This window comes from Haematobia irritans, chromosome 3, assembly GCF_050003625.1.
Source record: "Haematobia irritans isolate KBUSLIRL chromosome 3, ASM5000362v1, whole genome shotgun sequence".
Taxonomy (NCBI): Eukaryota; Metazoa; Arthropoda; class Insecta; order Diptera; family Muscidae; genus Haematobia; species Haematobia irritans.
Window position 1 is genome coordinate 118552951 of NC_134399.1, and position 17893 is coordinate 118570843.

Below are 17893 nucleotides of genomic sequence, written 5' to 3' on the forward strand. Positions count from 1 at the left end.
CCCAAAAAACAGAGGCCATTATTTTGCCAGCGGACTTTTGTGTCTTTCCACGCTTCGGAGACGGTTCACCGGTCGCTGTCCACTCAGCCGACTGTCGATTGGACTCAGGAGTGTAGTGATGGCGCCATGTTTCATCCATTGTCACATATCGACTCGGAAAAACTCGGGTGTATTACGAGTTAACAGCTGCAAACACCGCTCAGAATCATCAACACGTTGTTGTTTTTTGGTCAAATGTGAGCTCGCGCGGCACCCATTTTGCACAGAGCTTCCGCATATCCAAATATTGATGAATGATATGACCAACACGTTCCTTTCATATCTTTAAGGCCTCTGCTATCTCGATCAACTTCATTTTACGGTCATTCAAAATCATTTTGTGGATTTTTTTGATGTTTTCGTCGGTAACCACCTCTTTCGGGCGTCCACTGCATTCAACGTCCTCCGTGCTCATTTCACCACGCTTGAATTTTGCATACCAATCAATTATTGTTGATTTCCCTGGGGCAGAGTCCGGAAACTCATTATCAAGTCAAGTTTTTGCTTTCACCGTATTTTTTCCCTTCAGAAAACAGTATTTTATCAAAACACGAAATTCCTTTTTTTTTCAATTTTTTCACAATAACAAAAGTTGCTTTACAAAAGACGCTCTATCTCACAAACTAATTGACTTACAGACGTCAAATTTTGACACGAATCATTTGAAGGTTGATACTATATAAAAATAATATGCATTTAATACTAGCGACGCCATCTATGTGTCAGACCGGGGACTTATCAGCCAACCTATTATGTCATCAACGTCGCCCACAAGGAATGTATCGTCTGACATGGATATCTTTAGTATTTCGTCGTATGTTGCATGCCAGAGATCCGGTCCGGTCCGAGGATTGTGCGGCACCTGGGGTTACCTCCATTCTTCGTGGGTCCTGTATAGCGTCATATATCAAAATTTAAGACTTTAAAGTAGTCTTTCAATATTCCCGTTAAATATTTAGGAATGTGAAATACCGTCTCTAGGGTACATATTACGTTTGTCCATTTTAGGCCTTTGAAAGTGTTCCTAATATTTGGCGTCGCCAGTAGAATTATAGATTTTGAAGCGTGGTAGCTCTGTGCTGCCTCCTATACGGTATCTGATACTTCGATTTTCCATATCTGAATCCAAATGCTTTCCCGGACAGATCCTGATAACCTTGCCAGGTCTTGGTTTGGTGAGCCGTTCGAATAGTTTCCCAGCTGTGTCCACCATGCAGAATGGTTTGTACGACGATGGCGATGCTTGGTTGCCCCTGCTGATCAGAACTAGTCTTTGTTCTCTTCGCACTTTAGGGAACATACCTTCTATTAGGCTGCTGTTATACATAGCAAGTAGGGTTTGGGTCGATTGGTTGCTATCTCTTTAAGAACCTCTGCTGATAAAGGGTGATACGGTCAAAATTTGGTCAATATAAACTTGACGTATTTCTTTCAATTTTGCGTTTAAAAAACCTGAACACCCCTCATTTTGAAGGTGTGTGTGTGTGTAGAATGTTGCTCCTATTTTGATTTTGGAATTCACTCTTCAGTTGTCAAAATGCCGTCCAAGCAAGAAGAGCAGCGTATCAAAATTGTACTCGCGCATCGCGAACATCCGAGCTACTCGCACGCAAAGCTGGCAATATCGCTAAAAGTTGCCAAATCAACCGTTACAAATGTAATTAAAGTGTTTGGGAACGTTTGTCGACAGCCAGGAAGTCTGGATCGGGGGGAAATCGAAAACCGGAAGCCGCTGAGACGACAAAGGGAGTTGCCGGTAGTTTCAAGCGAAACCCTAACCTCTCTCTCCGAGATGCCGCAAATAAGCTGGGTGTATCGTCTACAACCGTGCATCGAGCCAAAAAACGAGCCGGATTATCGACTTACAAATCGCGATGATAAACAAAATACGACGGCCAAAGCGCGGTCCCGGAGGCTGTACACGACGATGCTGACGAAGTTTGACTGCGTGGTAATGGACGACGAAACGTACGTCAAAGCCGACTACAAGCAGCTTCCGGGACAGGAGTTTTATACGGCAAAAGGAAGGGGAAAGGTAGCAGATATTTTCAAGCACATAAAACTGTCAAAGTTCGCAAAGAAATATCTGGTTTGGCAAGCCATCTGTACCTGTGGCTTGAAAAGCAGCATTTTCATAGCTTCCGGGACTGTCAACCAAGAAACTTACGTGAAAGAGTATTTGAATAAACGTCTGCTGACTTTCCTGAAGAAACACGGTTGTTCCGTACTGTTTTGGCCGGATTTGGCATCTTGCCATTACGTAAAAAAAAGGCAATGGAGTGGTACGCCGCTAACAACGTGCAGGTGATTCCCAAGGACAAGAACCCTCCCAACACGCCAGAGCTCCGCCCAATTGAGAAATACTGGGCTATTGTCAAACGGAACCTAAAGAAGACCAAAAAAACTGCTAAGGACGAGCAGCAGTTCAAGGCAAACTGGCTTTCTGCGGCGAAGAAGGTGGACAAGGTGGCTGTACAAAATCTGATGGCAGGTGTCAAGCGTGAGGCCCGGAAATTCGGATTTGGAAAAGCGAAAGCCTAACTGAATATTTTTCCTGAATTTTATACTAATTGAACTTGAAAAAGAAATTTAATTTGATTTTTTAAATAAACGATTTCACCGATTTACACGCGTTTTCCCTTGACCAAATTTTGACCGTATCACCCTTTATGCCGTCGAGACTAGGTGCCTTCCCTGAGTATTTTTGACGGCATTTTGCAGTTCCTCTGTTGTAAAGACAGAGATATTTGTGTCTTCTCTGATCTCATCTCATGGGAATAAAATATTCATGATGTTTTGGATCTCATTCTTGTCCATCTTGACCATAGGACCTCTCTCGTGTCTAGTTTTTGCATAAGCATTAGCGTAGCTAGACAATTTTCCTAGGGGGGGCTATAGCCCCCCCAGCTAAAAATTTATAGACTGAACTTATAGGTTCAATTAATGTTTTATTTCATAAAATTGAATAAAAAATTGGGCATCAAAATAACTCGACAATTAATTTATAATAAAGCAACTAAAGGTAGTTCCACACTTTTCCCAGCAAGAAAATTGTGAGTTGTTCTAAAGGCACAACTTTAAAAGTACTTCCAAAAATGTCCTCAATTATTTTAACTACTTCATTTTTTACTTTTTTTGTCATATTTTAATGTGTAATTTTTTATTTTCTTTTTTTTCAAATAGTTTAAAAAAAGAGTAAGAATAAATAAATTGGTACAAATTATTCAAATTTTGCCACAAAACTGCTAAATCCATTATAGAAAAATCGATGTTTCGAAATTATTCGAGGAAAAACGTTTCAAACAAGCGTCAGAATGCATTAAAAATCATAAAAACAATATAAAAATTATTTATTTGGGAAAATATCACAAAATTTTTTAATTCACATTCAAAACACTGAATTCGGATCTCACCTTAAGAAGTGATGCAAATTCATTGCAACGGCTGTTGAAACGGTGAACATTTGTCCTATGACAAGCTCATATTACATTCATTGCTTCTCCGCCAATTTTGCACCACTTCTAGACCCAAAAAGAACATTTTCACTACTTTTTAGGCAACGCTTTTTCGCACCATTATTAAGATATTAATTTATGAAAGAATGTTTTAATATCAATTACTATTTTTTTAATTAAATTGACTAAACTAAATCAATCATAAGTTCACACAGCTTTATTTCATAAATATCTGACTTCAAACATTGCCATCGGTAACTGCTACCACAACCCAAGTAATTCGATTGTTCATGAAAGTCATTAGCGGAACTTTGTGCAATTGTATATACTTGTTTTATTTTTCTAAAAATTAAAAAAAAAAACTATTGACATTTATTGAAAAATGGAAAATCATAAATAGAGTTTCCAATTCTGGGGGGGGGCTAAAATTTTTCTGGGGGGGTCTAAGCCCCCTCCCCAGAGGCCTTCCTACGCTTATGTGCATAAGTAGTTGGTATCCTAGTCCCCAAGGATTAATTTTTATCTAATCTTATCTCTTCCCACTGTGGTATCACAATGGACTGAATAGTCTAAGTGAGCCTGATACATTGGGCTGCCACATAACCTAACATAACCTATCTCTTCCCATTTATCTCTTTTTCTCTTACTTATACTGTCCTGTACTTGTTTCTTAGCCTTCTTGTTCGCATTGCGTTCTGTCTCTGCGTGACCCCTATGTCTTGCCCGGGTATATTTCTTCCTGGTGTTTACACAGTTACGTCTGCATTCATCGATGTCGGTATTCCAATAGTATACAGTCTTGCGAACAGTGTTATGCTTCTTATTAGGAATGCCTTGCTTCTCGTCTGTTCAGATTCTCCTCCGACTGCCTGTCCAATTCAGAGATTAATTCATCCCTTTCGAGCCTCTTGACGTTCCATCTCCTGGAAGTCTTGCGAATTTATCTTCGTCGTGACAAGTTCGCCTTGCAGTCGGTCGCTTCCTGTGTATGACTCTATGTTAGTACTCTCTATTCTCTTATCTTCTGAATAATGTCCTCAGACACAAAAATGTAACATTCGTCTGGCAACACTGGCTCTATGTCATCTAATAAAATATTTTCTTTGTGAACTTTCTTATAAAGGTTCAAGAACGTCCAATAATAAAAAAAGATGAATAGAACTACAAATCAAACAAAGTGAAACTCTTAGCCAATTATGTACGGATGTCTATGAGTTTGTTAGTGTGTGCTACTAAGACAAATACTTTGAAGGACATTTAAGTGGATCCTATTCACACATTTGCTAGTATATGTTTGTGTGTGTTTGAGATAACTTTCTGGTTAAAGCATGTGAACTGTGTAAATGAGGTCTCAACCTTCAGTTTATTTGGCGCATCATTCTTCATTGAATGATTTGAGGGTCGAAAGCTATCATTTATCTCGGATTTTTTTTGTGGGGGGTTTAGTGTCAATGATTTCAGTGTTATCCCTTAATTTTATAACACTCATACACTCTTGTGTGGCTTTTGTCATTATACGGTCATAGTCGTCACCCATTGATTATATGCAGTTTTGACAGAATTTTTGGCATTGCCTTAAAGTTCGTGGAGTTCATTGCCTTAAAATGGGTTCTTTGTGCCGTTTTTATTTCTTTTCTCTAGCTTTCTTATTTTTGTTTTTATTGATAATGTAAATTACTTTTGTTATGGCATAGGTCAGGATTTTTACTATGCTATTTGGACAAAGAAATTGTTTTAGTTTTAGAATTTAAAATTAGTTTGTTGCTTCTCTTGTTTGCTTCTATATATGTATAGTGTGGTTGATTTGATTTAGAAGACACATGGACAAGATTCAAACTTTTTTTTTAAATGGTAGTGAATATTCCGATTTAAGTGAACATATACTGCTAAGTTAGGTTTAAATACGAGGGTTGCATTATATTTGGCAGGATTGGGAAATTTAGTGTTGCAATCTACCAAATGATAATTTTAGTATAATTATTTTTAACTACTTTTGACATGGATTAACTCAACAACAGTGCATCGATGAACTTAATTCAAATTTGGCGATGAAGCTTCGTCAGTCAAAGACCAGTGTTCATCGATGGTATGGTGAATTCAACCGAGTTCGTAGCTCATTTCAAGATAAATTTCGTAAAGGTCGTAAATAGAAATAAAATTTTCAATAGAAATAAAAGTTTGACAAAATTATTGAAATAATAGAAATAAAATTTTGACAAAATATTCTATAGAAATAAAATTTTGAGAAAATTTTTTATAAAAATAAAATTTTGACAAAATTTTCTATAGAATTTTGAAAAAATTTAGAAATAAAATTTTGACCAATATTTCTATAATAGGAGATATGAGCAAAACAAGTTTTTCATATAAAAATTTCAATTTTTCAGGGTTTTGATGGAATTTTCAAATTTGTTGGGGAGGTCATGAATTAAGCTCCTTTCCGCTCTAGAACGCATAGTATAGGAGATATGAGCAAAACAAATATTTCACATAAAGTTTGATTTTTTGGGGTAGGTCATGAATTAAGCTCCTTTTCGCTCTAGGACGCATAGTTTAGGAGATATGAGCAAAACAAGTTTTTCATTTAAAATTTAATTTTTTTTTCAGAATTTTGATGGAATTTTTGATTTTTTGGGGTGGTCATGAATTCAGCTCCTTTTCGCTCTAGGACGCATAGTTTAGGAAATATGAGCAAAACAAGTTTTTCATATAAAAATTTAATTTTTTTTAGGATTTGGATGGAATTTTCGATTTTTTGGGATAGGTTATGAATTAACCTCCTTTTCGCTCTAGGACGTATAGTTTAGGAGATATGAGCAAAACAAGTTTTTCATATAAAAATTTGATTTTTTTCAGGATTTTGATGGAATTTTCAATTTTTGGGGGTGGTCATGCATTACGCTCCTTTTCGCTCTAGAACGCACAGTTTAGGAGATATGAGCAAAACAAGTTTTTCACATAAAAATTTCAAGTTTTTAAGGATTTGAATGGAATTTTCGATCTTTTGGGGTAGGTCATGAATTAACCTCCTTTTCGCTCTAGGACGCATAGTTTAAGAGATATGACGAAAATAAGTTTTTCATATAAAAATTTAAATTTCTTCAGGATTTTGTTGGAATTTTCAGTTTTTTTAAATAAAATTTTGGCTAAATTTTCTATAGAAATAAAATTCTGAAAAAATTGTCTATAGAAATAAAATTTTGACAAAATTTTCTATAAAAAAAAATTGACAAATTGTTTTTTAGAAATAAAATTTTCTATAGAACTGAAATTTTGACAACATTTTCTATAGAAATAAAATTTTGACAAAATTTTCTAGAGAAATAAAATTTGACAAAATTTTCTATAGAAATAAAATTTTGACAAAATTTTCTATGGAAATAAAGTTTTGACAAAATTTTCTATAGAAATAAAATTTTGACAAAATTTTCTATACAAATAAAATTTTGATAAAATTTTCTATGGAAATAAAATTTTGTCAAAATTTTCTATAAAAAAAATTGACAAATTGTTTTTTAGAAATAAAATTTTCTATAGAAATAAAATTTTCTATAGAACTGAAATTTTGACAACATTTTCTATAGAAATAAAATTTTGACAAAATTTTCTAGAGAAATAAAATTTGACAAAATTTTCTATAGAAATAAAATTTTGACAAAATTTTCTATGGAAATAAAGTTTTGACAAAATTTTCTATACAAATAAAATTTTGACAAAATTTTCTATACAAATAAAATTTTGATAAAATTTTCTATGGAAATAAAATTTTGTCAAAATTTTCTATAGAAATAAAATTTGACAAAATTTTCTATAGAAATAAAATTTTGACAAAATTTTCTACAGAATTGAAATTTTGACAAAATTTTCTTTAGAAATAAAATTTTCACAAAATTTGCTATAGAAATACAATTCTGAGAAAATTTTCTATAGGAATAAAATTTTGACAAAATTTTCTATAGAATAAAATTTTGACAAAATGTTCTATAGAAATAATAGTTTCACAAAATTTGCTGTAGAAATAAAATTCTGAGAAAATTTTCTATAGAAATAAAATTTTGAGAAAATTTTCTATAGAACTGAAATTTTGACAAAATTTTCTATAGAAATAAAATTTTGGCAACATTTTATATAAAAATAAAATTTTGACAAAATGTTCTGTAGAAATAATAGTTTCACAAAATTTGCTATAGAAATAAAATTCTGAGAAAATTTTCTATAGAAATAACATTTTGAGAAAATTTTCTATAGAACTGAAATTTTGACAAAATTTTCTATAGAAATAAAATTTTGGCAACATTTTCTATAAAAATAAAATTTTGACAAAATTTTCTATAGAAATAAAATTTTCACAAAATTTTCTATAAAAATAAATATAGAAATCAAATATTGGCAAAGTTTTCTATAGAAATAAAATTTTGACAAAATGTTCTATAGGAATAAAATTTTGACAAAATTTTCTATAGGAATAAAATTTTGACAAAATTTTCTATAGAAATAAAGTTTTGACAAAATTTTCTACACAAATAAAATTTTGATAAAATTTTCTATGGAAATAAAATTTTGACAAAATTTTCTATAGAATATAAAATGTTGACGAAATTTTCTATAGATCTGAAATTTTGGCAAAATTTTCTATAGAAGTAAAATTTTGACAACATTTTCTATAGAAATAAAATTTTGACAAAATTTTCTATAGAAATAAAATTTTGACAAAATTTTCTATAGAAATAAAATTTTGACAAAATTTTCTACAGAATTGAAATTTTGACAAAATTTTCTATAGAAATAATAGTTTCACAAAATTTTCTATATAAAAAAATTTTGAAAAATTTTTCTATAGAACTGAAATTTTGACAAAATTTTCTACAGAAATGAAATTTTGAAAAATTTTCTATAGAAATAAAATTTTGATAAAAAATTTCTATAGAAATAAAATTTTGACAACATTTTCTATAGAAATAAAATTTTGACAAAATTTTCTATAGAAATAAAATTTTGACAAAATTTTCTATAGAACTGAAATTTTGACAAAATTTTCTATAGAAATAAAATTTTGGCAACATTTTATTTTTATAGAAAATGTTGTCAAAATTTTATTTCTATAAAAATAAAATTTTGACAAAATGTTCTATAGAAATAGCATTTTGAAAAAATTTTTTATAAAAATAACATTCTGAGAAAATTTTCTATAGAATTGAAATTTTGACAAAATTTTCCATAGAAATAAAATTTTTACAAAACTTTATATAGAACTGAAATTTTGACAAAAATTCGATAGATATAAAATGTTGACAACATTTTCTATAGAACTGAAATTTTCTATAGAAATTAAATTTTGACAGCATTTTCTATAGAAATAAAATTTTGACAAAATTTTCTATAGAAATAAAATTTTGACAAAATTTTCTATAGAACTGAAATTTTGACAAAATTTTTTATAGAAATAAAATGTTGACAAAATTTTCTACAAAAAAATAAAAGTTTGGCAACATTTTCTATAGAAATAAAATTTTGAAAAAATTATCTATAAAACTGAGATTTTGAGAACATTTTCTATAGAAATACAATTTTATTTTTTATTCGTTTTGTTTTGTTATTGTTGGTTTTGTTCTTTAATCATTGTTGTTGTTTTTTTATTTCAGCTTGAAACCATACATTGACTAAACTACAAGTGTAGCTTAACCAACAGAGGAAAAGAATGTTTGTCAAATTTATTTGGGCAAAGCCCTATAGAGTGCAAGATGGTTGGATGGACGCACGTTTCGGAATTACCACATTCCGCATCAGCATCCTCTACTTGCAGCAAAACTATCAACCAATTATCAGAATAAATTCAGGCAGGAACAATGAACCATACTTGAACCTTCCGAAAAAAGGTTTTGCATGATAGCCGGCTTATGCCGAAATAAATTCGTACAAACATATCTCTTTTCCTATGCCACTGTCAAATCATCGATTTGAGTGCAGTTTTCTATAGAAATAAAATTTTGACAATTTTTTTATAGAAGTAAAATTTTGACAAAATTTTCTATAGAAGTAAAATTGTGACAAAATTTTACTCAGAAATAAATTTTTGATAAAATTTTTATAGAAATAACATTATGATAAAATTTTCTATAGAAATAAAATTTTAACAAAATTTTCTATAGAACTGAAATTTTGAGAAAATTTTCTATAGAACTGAAATTTTGAGAAAATTTTCTATAGAAATTAAATTTTGAGAAAATTTTCTATAGAACTGAAATGTTGACAAAATTTTCCATAGAATTAAAATTTTGACAATATTTTCTATACAAATAAAATTTTGACAAAATTTTCTATAGAAATAAAATTTTGACAAAATTTTCTATAGGAATAAAATTTTGACAAAATTTTTTATAGAAATAAAATTTTCACAAAATTTTCTATACAAATAAATTTTTGACAAAATTTTCTATAGAAATAAAATTTTGACAAAATTTTCTATAAAATAAAATTTTGACAACATTTTCTATAGAACTGAAATTTTGACAAAATTTTCTACAGAAATGAAATTTTGAAAAATTTTCTATGGAAATAAAATTTTGAAAAATTTTCTATGGAAATAAAATTTTGATAAAAAATTTCTATAGAAATAAAATTTTGAAAAAATTTTCTGTAGCAATAAAATTTTGACAAAGTTTTCTATAAAAATAAAATTTTGACAATATTTTCTATAGAAATAAAATTTTGACAAACATTTTTATAGAAGCACCATTTTGACAAAATTTTCGATAGAAATAAAATTTTGACAAAATTTTCTATAGAAATAAAATTTTGACAAAATTCTCTATATAAATAAAATTTTGACAAAATTTTCTATAGAATTAAAATTTTGACAAAATTTTCTATAGAATATAAAATGTTGACAAAATTTTCGATAGATCTGAAATTTTGGCAAAATTTTCTATAGAAATAAAATTTTGACAACATTTTCTATAGAAATAAAATTTTGAAAAAATTTTCTACAGAAATAAAATTTTGACAAAATTTTTTATAGAAATAAAATTTTGACAAAATTTTCTATAGAAATAAAATTTTCTATAAAATAAAATTTTGACAACATTTTCTATGGAAATAAAATTTTGACAAAATTTTCCATAGAAATAAAATTTTGACAAAATTTTTTTATAGAAATAAAATCTTCTATAGAATTAAAATTTTCACAAAATTTTCTATAAAAATAAAGACAAAATTTTCTATAGAAATAAAATTTTCACAAAATTTTCTATACAAATAAAATTTTGACAAAATTTTCTATAGAAATAATAGTTTCACAAAATTTTCTATAGAAATAAAATTTTGAAAAATTTTTCTATAGAACTGAAATTTTGACAAAATTTTCTACAGAAATGAAATTTTGAAAAATTTTCTATGGAAATAAAATTTTGATAAAAAATTTCTATAGAAATAAAATTTTGACAAAATTTTCTATACAAATAAAATTTTGAAAAAATGTTCTGAAAGTTTTCTATAAAAATAAAATGTTGACAATATTTTCTATAGAAATAAAATTTTGACAAACATTTTTATAGAAGCACAATTTTGACAAAATTTTCGATAGAAATAAAATTTTGACAAAATTTTCTATAGAAATAAAATTTTGACAAAATTCTCTATATAAATAAAATTTTGACAAAATTTTCTATAGAATTAAAATTTTGACAAAATTTTCTATAGAATATAAAATGTTGACAAAATTTTCGATAGATCTGAAATTTTGGCAACATTTTCTATAGAAATAAAATTTTGACAACATTTTCTATAGAAATAAAATTTTGAAAAAATTTTCTACAGAAATAAAATTTTGACAAAATTTTCTACAGAAATAAAATTTTGACAAAATTTTCTATAGAAAAAAATTTTGACAAAATTTTCTGTAGAAATAAAATTTTGACAAAATTTTCTATAAAATAAAATTTTGACAAATTTTTTTTTATAGAAATTAAATTTTGTCAAAATTTTCTATAGAAATAAAATTTTCTATAAAATAAAATTTTGACAACATTTTCTATGGAAATAAAATTTTGACAAAATTTTCCATAGAAATAAAATTTTGACAAAATTTTTTATAGAAATAAAATCTTCTATAGAATTAAAATTTTCACAAAATTTTCTATAAAAATAAAGTTTTGAAAAAAATTTTCTATAAAAATAAAATTTTGAAAAAAATCTGGACGTCATCCGCAGACATGATAGTTTGCCAATGTAGGGGGAAATCGTTGGCATATAAGATGAATAATAGCGGACCCTTATGTACAGCTAAAGTTCTCACCTCCAATATAAACTGAATGAATGACATAATCAGATCTAATGCTATTGACGATAATTTAAAGAAACGGCTTAATTACATGACCAGCTTTTGATGAACCCGAGAGTTGAAGAGTTTGGCTCTGTTGTTCATGGTCTAAAAGTACAAGAAATCAAAAATTTTTTGTCATTAATATCTTTTCTCATCGATTCTGAAGTTCCAAAACCTCAACTGGGGCATCATAGCACATACACATCGAAATAAGGCAGCACATTGAAATTTGAATTTATAAAAGTCCTTGAGAGATAAATATACGAAATAGGATTTTTCGTAATTCGTACATTTACGTACTAAAAAGTTACTAAAACTTACAAAATTGTACCATTTATTATATGCCGAATTATTTTTTGTATTAATATCATGAAATAGTAGTAGTAGTATGACGACAGTAAATGTCGAAAAAATGTGGTACTACTACGACAGTAAATGTCAATTTTTAATATCTGAATTATATTTTGACCCATAAACTGGTATGTCTGAAATTTGTTCTTGTCATTCTATAACTTATCGAAGATTTTCCTGAATAGCACCCGAACCTTCAACCTTATGGCGGAGAGTTTATAAGCTTCTCCAATAGTTATTTCAAATAATTCTGGAAAATTCTTAATGTTCAGTAAACTGAAAGTTAATTACTTTAATTTATTTGGTCACCAAGCTATGTATTCACTAGACCATGATTCAATTGATCTAATCTTAGTTAAATGGTCAAAAGCAACCATCCCACCCACAATCGCAATCAACTTAAAATGTCATGTAGAAACACCTCATAAAGGAGTCCTATAAAAACCAACCATATTTTCTAAAAGCATTTTTATGTATAAGCAATTAAACTAAAACATTTCAGACTATAAGCAAACCAAACAACCGACCCAACCGACAGAGCCAACGTACAAACGCCAGAGCATGTCATTATTCATGCATTCATTCACTAAAAGAGTGAGATTGCTTGAAATATTTGATAACATTGTCACCGCCCTTCAATAGTCCCTTTGGCATGATATCCCTTCGTACTGCCACCTGACCCTTGTCATGTTCAACTATGGTCTTCTTGTACAATATATGTGGGACAAAAACGACACATGTTACCTACCGGTGACACATGTCCTTATTTCCATTTTCAGGCCATATTTATTCGCTCTACCATTTGCTCCGCTCTATCTCTCTCAGCCTTTGGTTTCAGGAGTTCATGTGCCTTCTTTCTATATGACAATGATGATGTGTTTCTTTCTTGCTTTTTTATTCCACTGATAGACACAAAAAGCCAATAGGACAAAGGCCTAACCAAGTCAAAAAGACGAAAGACATGTTCCATATCCAACATTTATGCCGAACACTTGCTAGGGACATGATGAGACAAAGGTTTCTACCGTTTCTCATAGACTTATAGCGACATGGAAAAATAAAAGGAATACAATGTTCATAAAATATACAAACGGTGTCGCTGATACTTTTGAGTTTAGTTCAATTTTCCGGAAATTATAGGTGAAACAACCCATTGATAGGAGAACTATAATGGAAGTTGTATGTTTTTAATAATGTAAAATACAATCAGTATATACGAGCAAGAAGTCTCGCTTTGAAGGCGTTTTAAAGAAAACACATTCACAAAAAATCTGAATTAATACAATTAATATTTCTATTAAATTAAAAAAAAAAACAAATTAAATTAACAAAGAAGGATGAACCAACTGTCGTATGAAGTACAAAGAGGACGTCGCTGTTTCCCTTGCTTTGAAATTGGACTGCATAGGACCATATCGAAAGGGAATTGGTCTCTGCATAAAACCTGGAAGGACGGGCCACAAGATGAAGGAATGCGCGAACGCCATGAAGTATTGCTCTAAGTGCGAGGGCAAAGCAATAGATCACATGCCGGGCTTGCGTAGTGGTAACCCCATGGCAAATAACAAGTAGTGAAGTTCCTGAAGTTCCAATGGGATTGCAAAGAACCATACCGGAGGGGAATTGGTCTCTGCATAAAATCTGGAAGGACGGGCCAAAAGATGAAGGAATGCGCGAATGTCATGAAGTATTGCTCTAAGTACGAGGGCAAGGGAACAGATCACATGCCGGGCTTCCGAAGCTGTAACTCCATGGCAAATAACAAGTAGTGAAGTTGCTGAAGTTCCAATGGGACTGCAAAGGACAATACCCGAAGGGAATTGGTCTCTGCATAAAATCTAAAAAGAAAGACGGGCCACAAGATGAAGCAATGCGCGAACGCCATGAAGTATTGCTCTAAGTGCGAGGGCAAATCAACAGAGCACATGTCGGGCTCGCGTAGTTGTAACCCCATGGCAAATAACAAGTAGTGAAGTTCCTGAAGTTCCAATGGGATTGCAAAGGACAATACCGGAAGGAATTGGTCTCTGCTTAAAATCTGGAAGGACGGGCCAAAAGATGAAGGAATGCACGAATGCCATGAAGTATTGCTCTAAGTACGAGGGCAAGGGAACAGATCACATGCCGGGCTTCCGAAGCGGTAACTCCATGGCAAATAACAAGTTGTGAAGTTGCTGAAGTTCCAATGGGACTTCAAAGGACAATACCCGAAGGGAATTGGTCTCTGCATAAAATCTGGAAGGACGGCCCCCAAGATGAGGAAATGCGCGAACGCCATGAAGTTATGCTCTACGTGCGAAGGCAAAGCAACAGATCACATGCCGCGCTCCCGTAGCTGTAACCTTATGGTAAATAACAAGTAGTGAAGTTGCTGAAATTCCAATGGGACTGCAAAGGACAATACCCGAAGGGAATTGGTCTCTGCATAAAATCTGGAAGGACGGGCCACAAGATGAGGAAATCCGCGAACGCCATGAAGTATTGCTCTAAGTGCGAGGGCAAAGCAACAGATCACATGCCGGGCTCCTGTAGCTGTAACCCAACTGCTCATAACAAGTAGTGAAGTTCCTGAAATTCCAATGGGACTGCAAAGAACCATACCGGAAAGGAATTGGTCTTTGCATAAAATCTGGAAGGACGGGCCACAAGATGAAGGAATGCGCGAACGCCATGAAGTATTGCTCTAAGTGCGAGGGCAAAGCAACAGATCACATGCCGGACTCGCGTAGTTCTAACCCCATGGCAAATAACAAGTAGTGAAGTTCCAATGGGATTGCAAAGGACAATACCGGAAAGGAATTGGTCTCTGCATAAAATCTGGAAGGACGGGCCAAAAGATGAAGGAATGCACGAATGCCATGAAGTATTGCTCTAAGTACGAGGGCAAGGGAACAGATCACATGCCGGGCTTGCGTAGTGGTAACCCCATGGCAAATAACAAGTAGTGAAGTTCCTGAAGTTCCAATGGGATTGCAAAGAACCATACCGGAGGGGAATTGGTCTCTGCATAAAATCTGGAAGGACGGGCCAAAAGATGAAGGAATGCGCGAACGCCATGAAGTATTGCTCTAAGTGCGAGGACAAAGCAACAGATCACATGCCGGGCTCCCGTAGTTGTAACCCCATGGCAAATAACAAGTAGTGAATTTGCTGAAGTTCCAGTGGGACTGCAAATAACCATACCGGAGGGGAATTGGTCTCTGCATAAAATCTGGAAGGACGGGCCAAAAGATGAAGGAATGCGCGAATGTCATGAAGTATTGCTCTAAGTACGAGGGCAAGGGAACAGATCACATGCCGGACTTCCGAAGCTGTAACTCCATGGCAAATAACAAGTAGTGAAGTTGCTGAAGTTCCAATGGGACTGCAAAGGACAATACCCGAAGGGAATTGGTCTCTGCATAAAATCTGGAAAGACGGGCCACAAGATGAAGCAATGCGCGAACGCCATGAAGTATTGCTCTAAGTGCGATGGCAAAGCAACAGATCACATGTCGGGCTCCCGTAGCTGTAACCCAACGGCTAATAACAAGTAAAGGGTGATACGGTCAAAATTTGATCAATATAAACTTGACGTAGTTCTTTCAATTTTGCATTTAAAATACCTGAACACCCCTCATTTTGAAGATGTGTGTGTAGAATGTTGCTCCAATTTTGATTTTGGAATTCACTCTTCAGTTGTCAAAATGCCGTCCAAGCAAGAAGAGCAGCGTATCAAAATTTTGCTCGCGCATCGCGAAAATCCGAGCTACTCGCACGCAAAGCTGGCAAAATCGCTAAAAGTTGCCAAATCAACCGTTACAAATGTAATTAAAGTGTTTGGGGAACGTTTGTCGACAACCAGGAAGTCTGGATCGGGGGGAAATCGACAACCGGAAGCCGCTGAGACGGCAAAGAGAGTTGCCGGTAGTTTCAAGCGAAACCCTAACCTCTCTCTCCGAGATGCCGCAAATAAGCTGGGTGTATCGTCTACAACCGTACATCGAGCCAAAAAACGAGCCGGACTATCGACTTACAAGAAGGTAGTGACTCCAAATCGCGATGATAAACAAAATACGACGGCCAATGTGCGATCCCGGAGGCTGTACACGACGATGCTGACGAAGTTTGACTGCGTGGTAATGGACGACGAAACCTATGTCAAAGCCGACTACAAGCAGCTTCCGGGACAGGAGTTTTATACGGCAAAAAGAAGGGGACAGGTACCAGATATTTTCAAGCACATAAAACTGTCAAAGTTCGCAAAGAAATATCCGGGTTGGCAAGCCATCTGTACCTGTGGCTTGAAAAGCAGCATTTTCATAGCTTCCGGGACTGTCAACCAATAAATTTACGTGAAAGAGTGTTTGAATAAACGTCTGCTGCCTTTCCTGAAGAAACACGGTTGTTCCGTACTGTTTTGGCCGGATTTGGTATCTTGCCATTACGGTAAAAAGGCCATGGAGTTGTACACCACCACAACGTGCAGGTGGTTCCCAAGGACAAGAACCCTCCCAACACGCCAGAGCTCCGCCCAATTGAGAAATACTGGGCTATTGTCAAGCGGAACCTAAAGAAGACCAAAAAAACTGCTAAGGACGAGCAGCAGTTCAAGACAAACTGGCTTTCTGCGGCGAAGAAGGTGGACAAGGTGGCTGTACAAAATCTGATGACAGGTGTCAAGCGTGAGGCCTGACAATTCGGATTTGGAAAATCGAAAGCCTAACTGAATATTTTTAGTGAATTTTATACTAATTGAACTTGAAAAAGAAATTTAATTTGATTTTTTAAATAAACGATTTAACCAATTCACACGCGTTTTCCCTTAACCAAATTTTGACCGTATCACCCTTTAGTGAAGTTCAAACAAGCAAACAGACGAAGAGCAAAAGTTGCCGCGCACACTCTCCTGCTCTAGAGGAATCAGATTTTGTTAATATCAGCGACCAATAACTAACTACTAGTGATAGCATCGCTCACTTACAGCTAAAGTTAAACGATATCGAAAACTTTTCACGACTCAGACACGGTGATATGGTTATAGTGGGGTACTTTAACTCACGGGAGATTGAGTGGGAAATGAGCTCTACAGACCTAAGTGGAAGGAAGCTTCAAGATATGCGCGCAAAGATAGGGATCTCCGTTACGAATATTGGCACTGCAGCTACATTCCGGCGACCCGGCTATGGGGACACTATTCCTCATGTTACTTTTGTGTCTGAGGACATTATTCAGAAGATAAGAGAATGGAGAGAACTATAGACATATACAATAAGCGACCATCAATATATCTCTTGCTAGGCGAAGTTGCTACAATATTGGCACTGCAGCTACATTCCAGCGACCCGGCTATGGGGACACTATTCCGTATGTTTCTTTTGTGTCTGAGAACATTATTCAGAAGATAAGAGAATGGAGATAATTATAGATATATACAAGAAGCGACCATCAATATATCTCTTGAAAGGCGAAGTTGCTACAAGACGAAGAGAAAATTTCTAGGTGATGGAGAATCTGAACAGACGAGACGAAAATCAGATAGTCAACCATACGATGTCAACAATAAAGACCTGTTGCCATATGGCCGTGGCAAATAAGAAGCATACAACTGTTGTAATACTGACATCAATGAATGCAGACGTAACTGTATAAAGACCAGAAGGAAATATACCAGGGCAAGACATAGGGGCAATGCAGAGACAGAATCCAATGCGCACAAGGAGGCAAAAACACAATCACAGTACAGTAT

The 17893-nt window shown here is 33.2% G+C and overlaps 2 protein-coding genes across 4 annotated transcripts in view; one reads left to right on the forward strand and one right to left on the reverse strand.

The window, feature by feature from the left end:
• Window positions 1-17893, forward strand: part of LOC142228747 (uncharacterized) — a 650828-nt gene that overhangs the window by 180807 nt on the left and 452128 nt on the right. The window lies entirely within an intron of this gene.
• On the reverse strand, window positions 1064-1366 carry LOC142231156 (uncharacterized). Its single transcript, XM_075301774.1, has one exon. It carries the CDS (start codon window positions 1364-1366, stop codon window positions 1064-1066), a length of 303 nt encoding a protein of 100 aa, XP_075157889.1.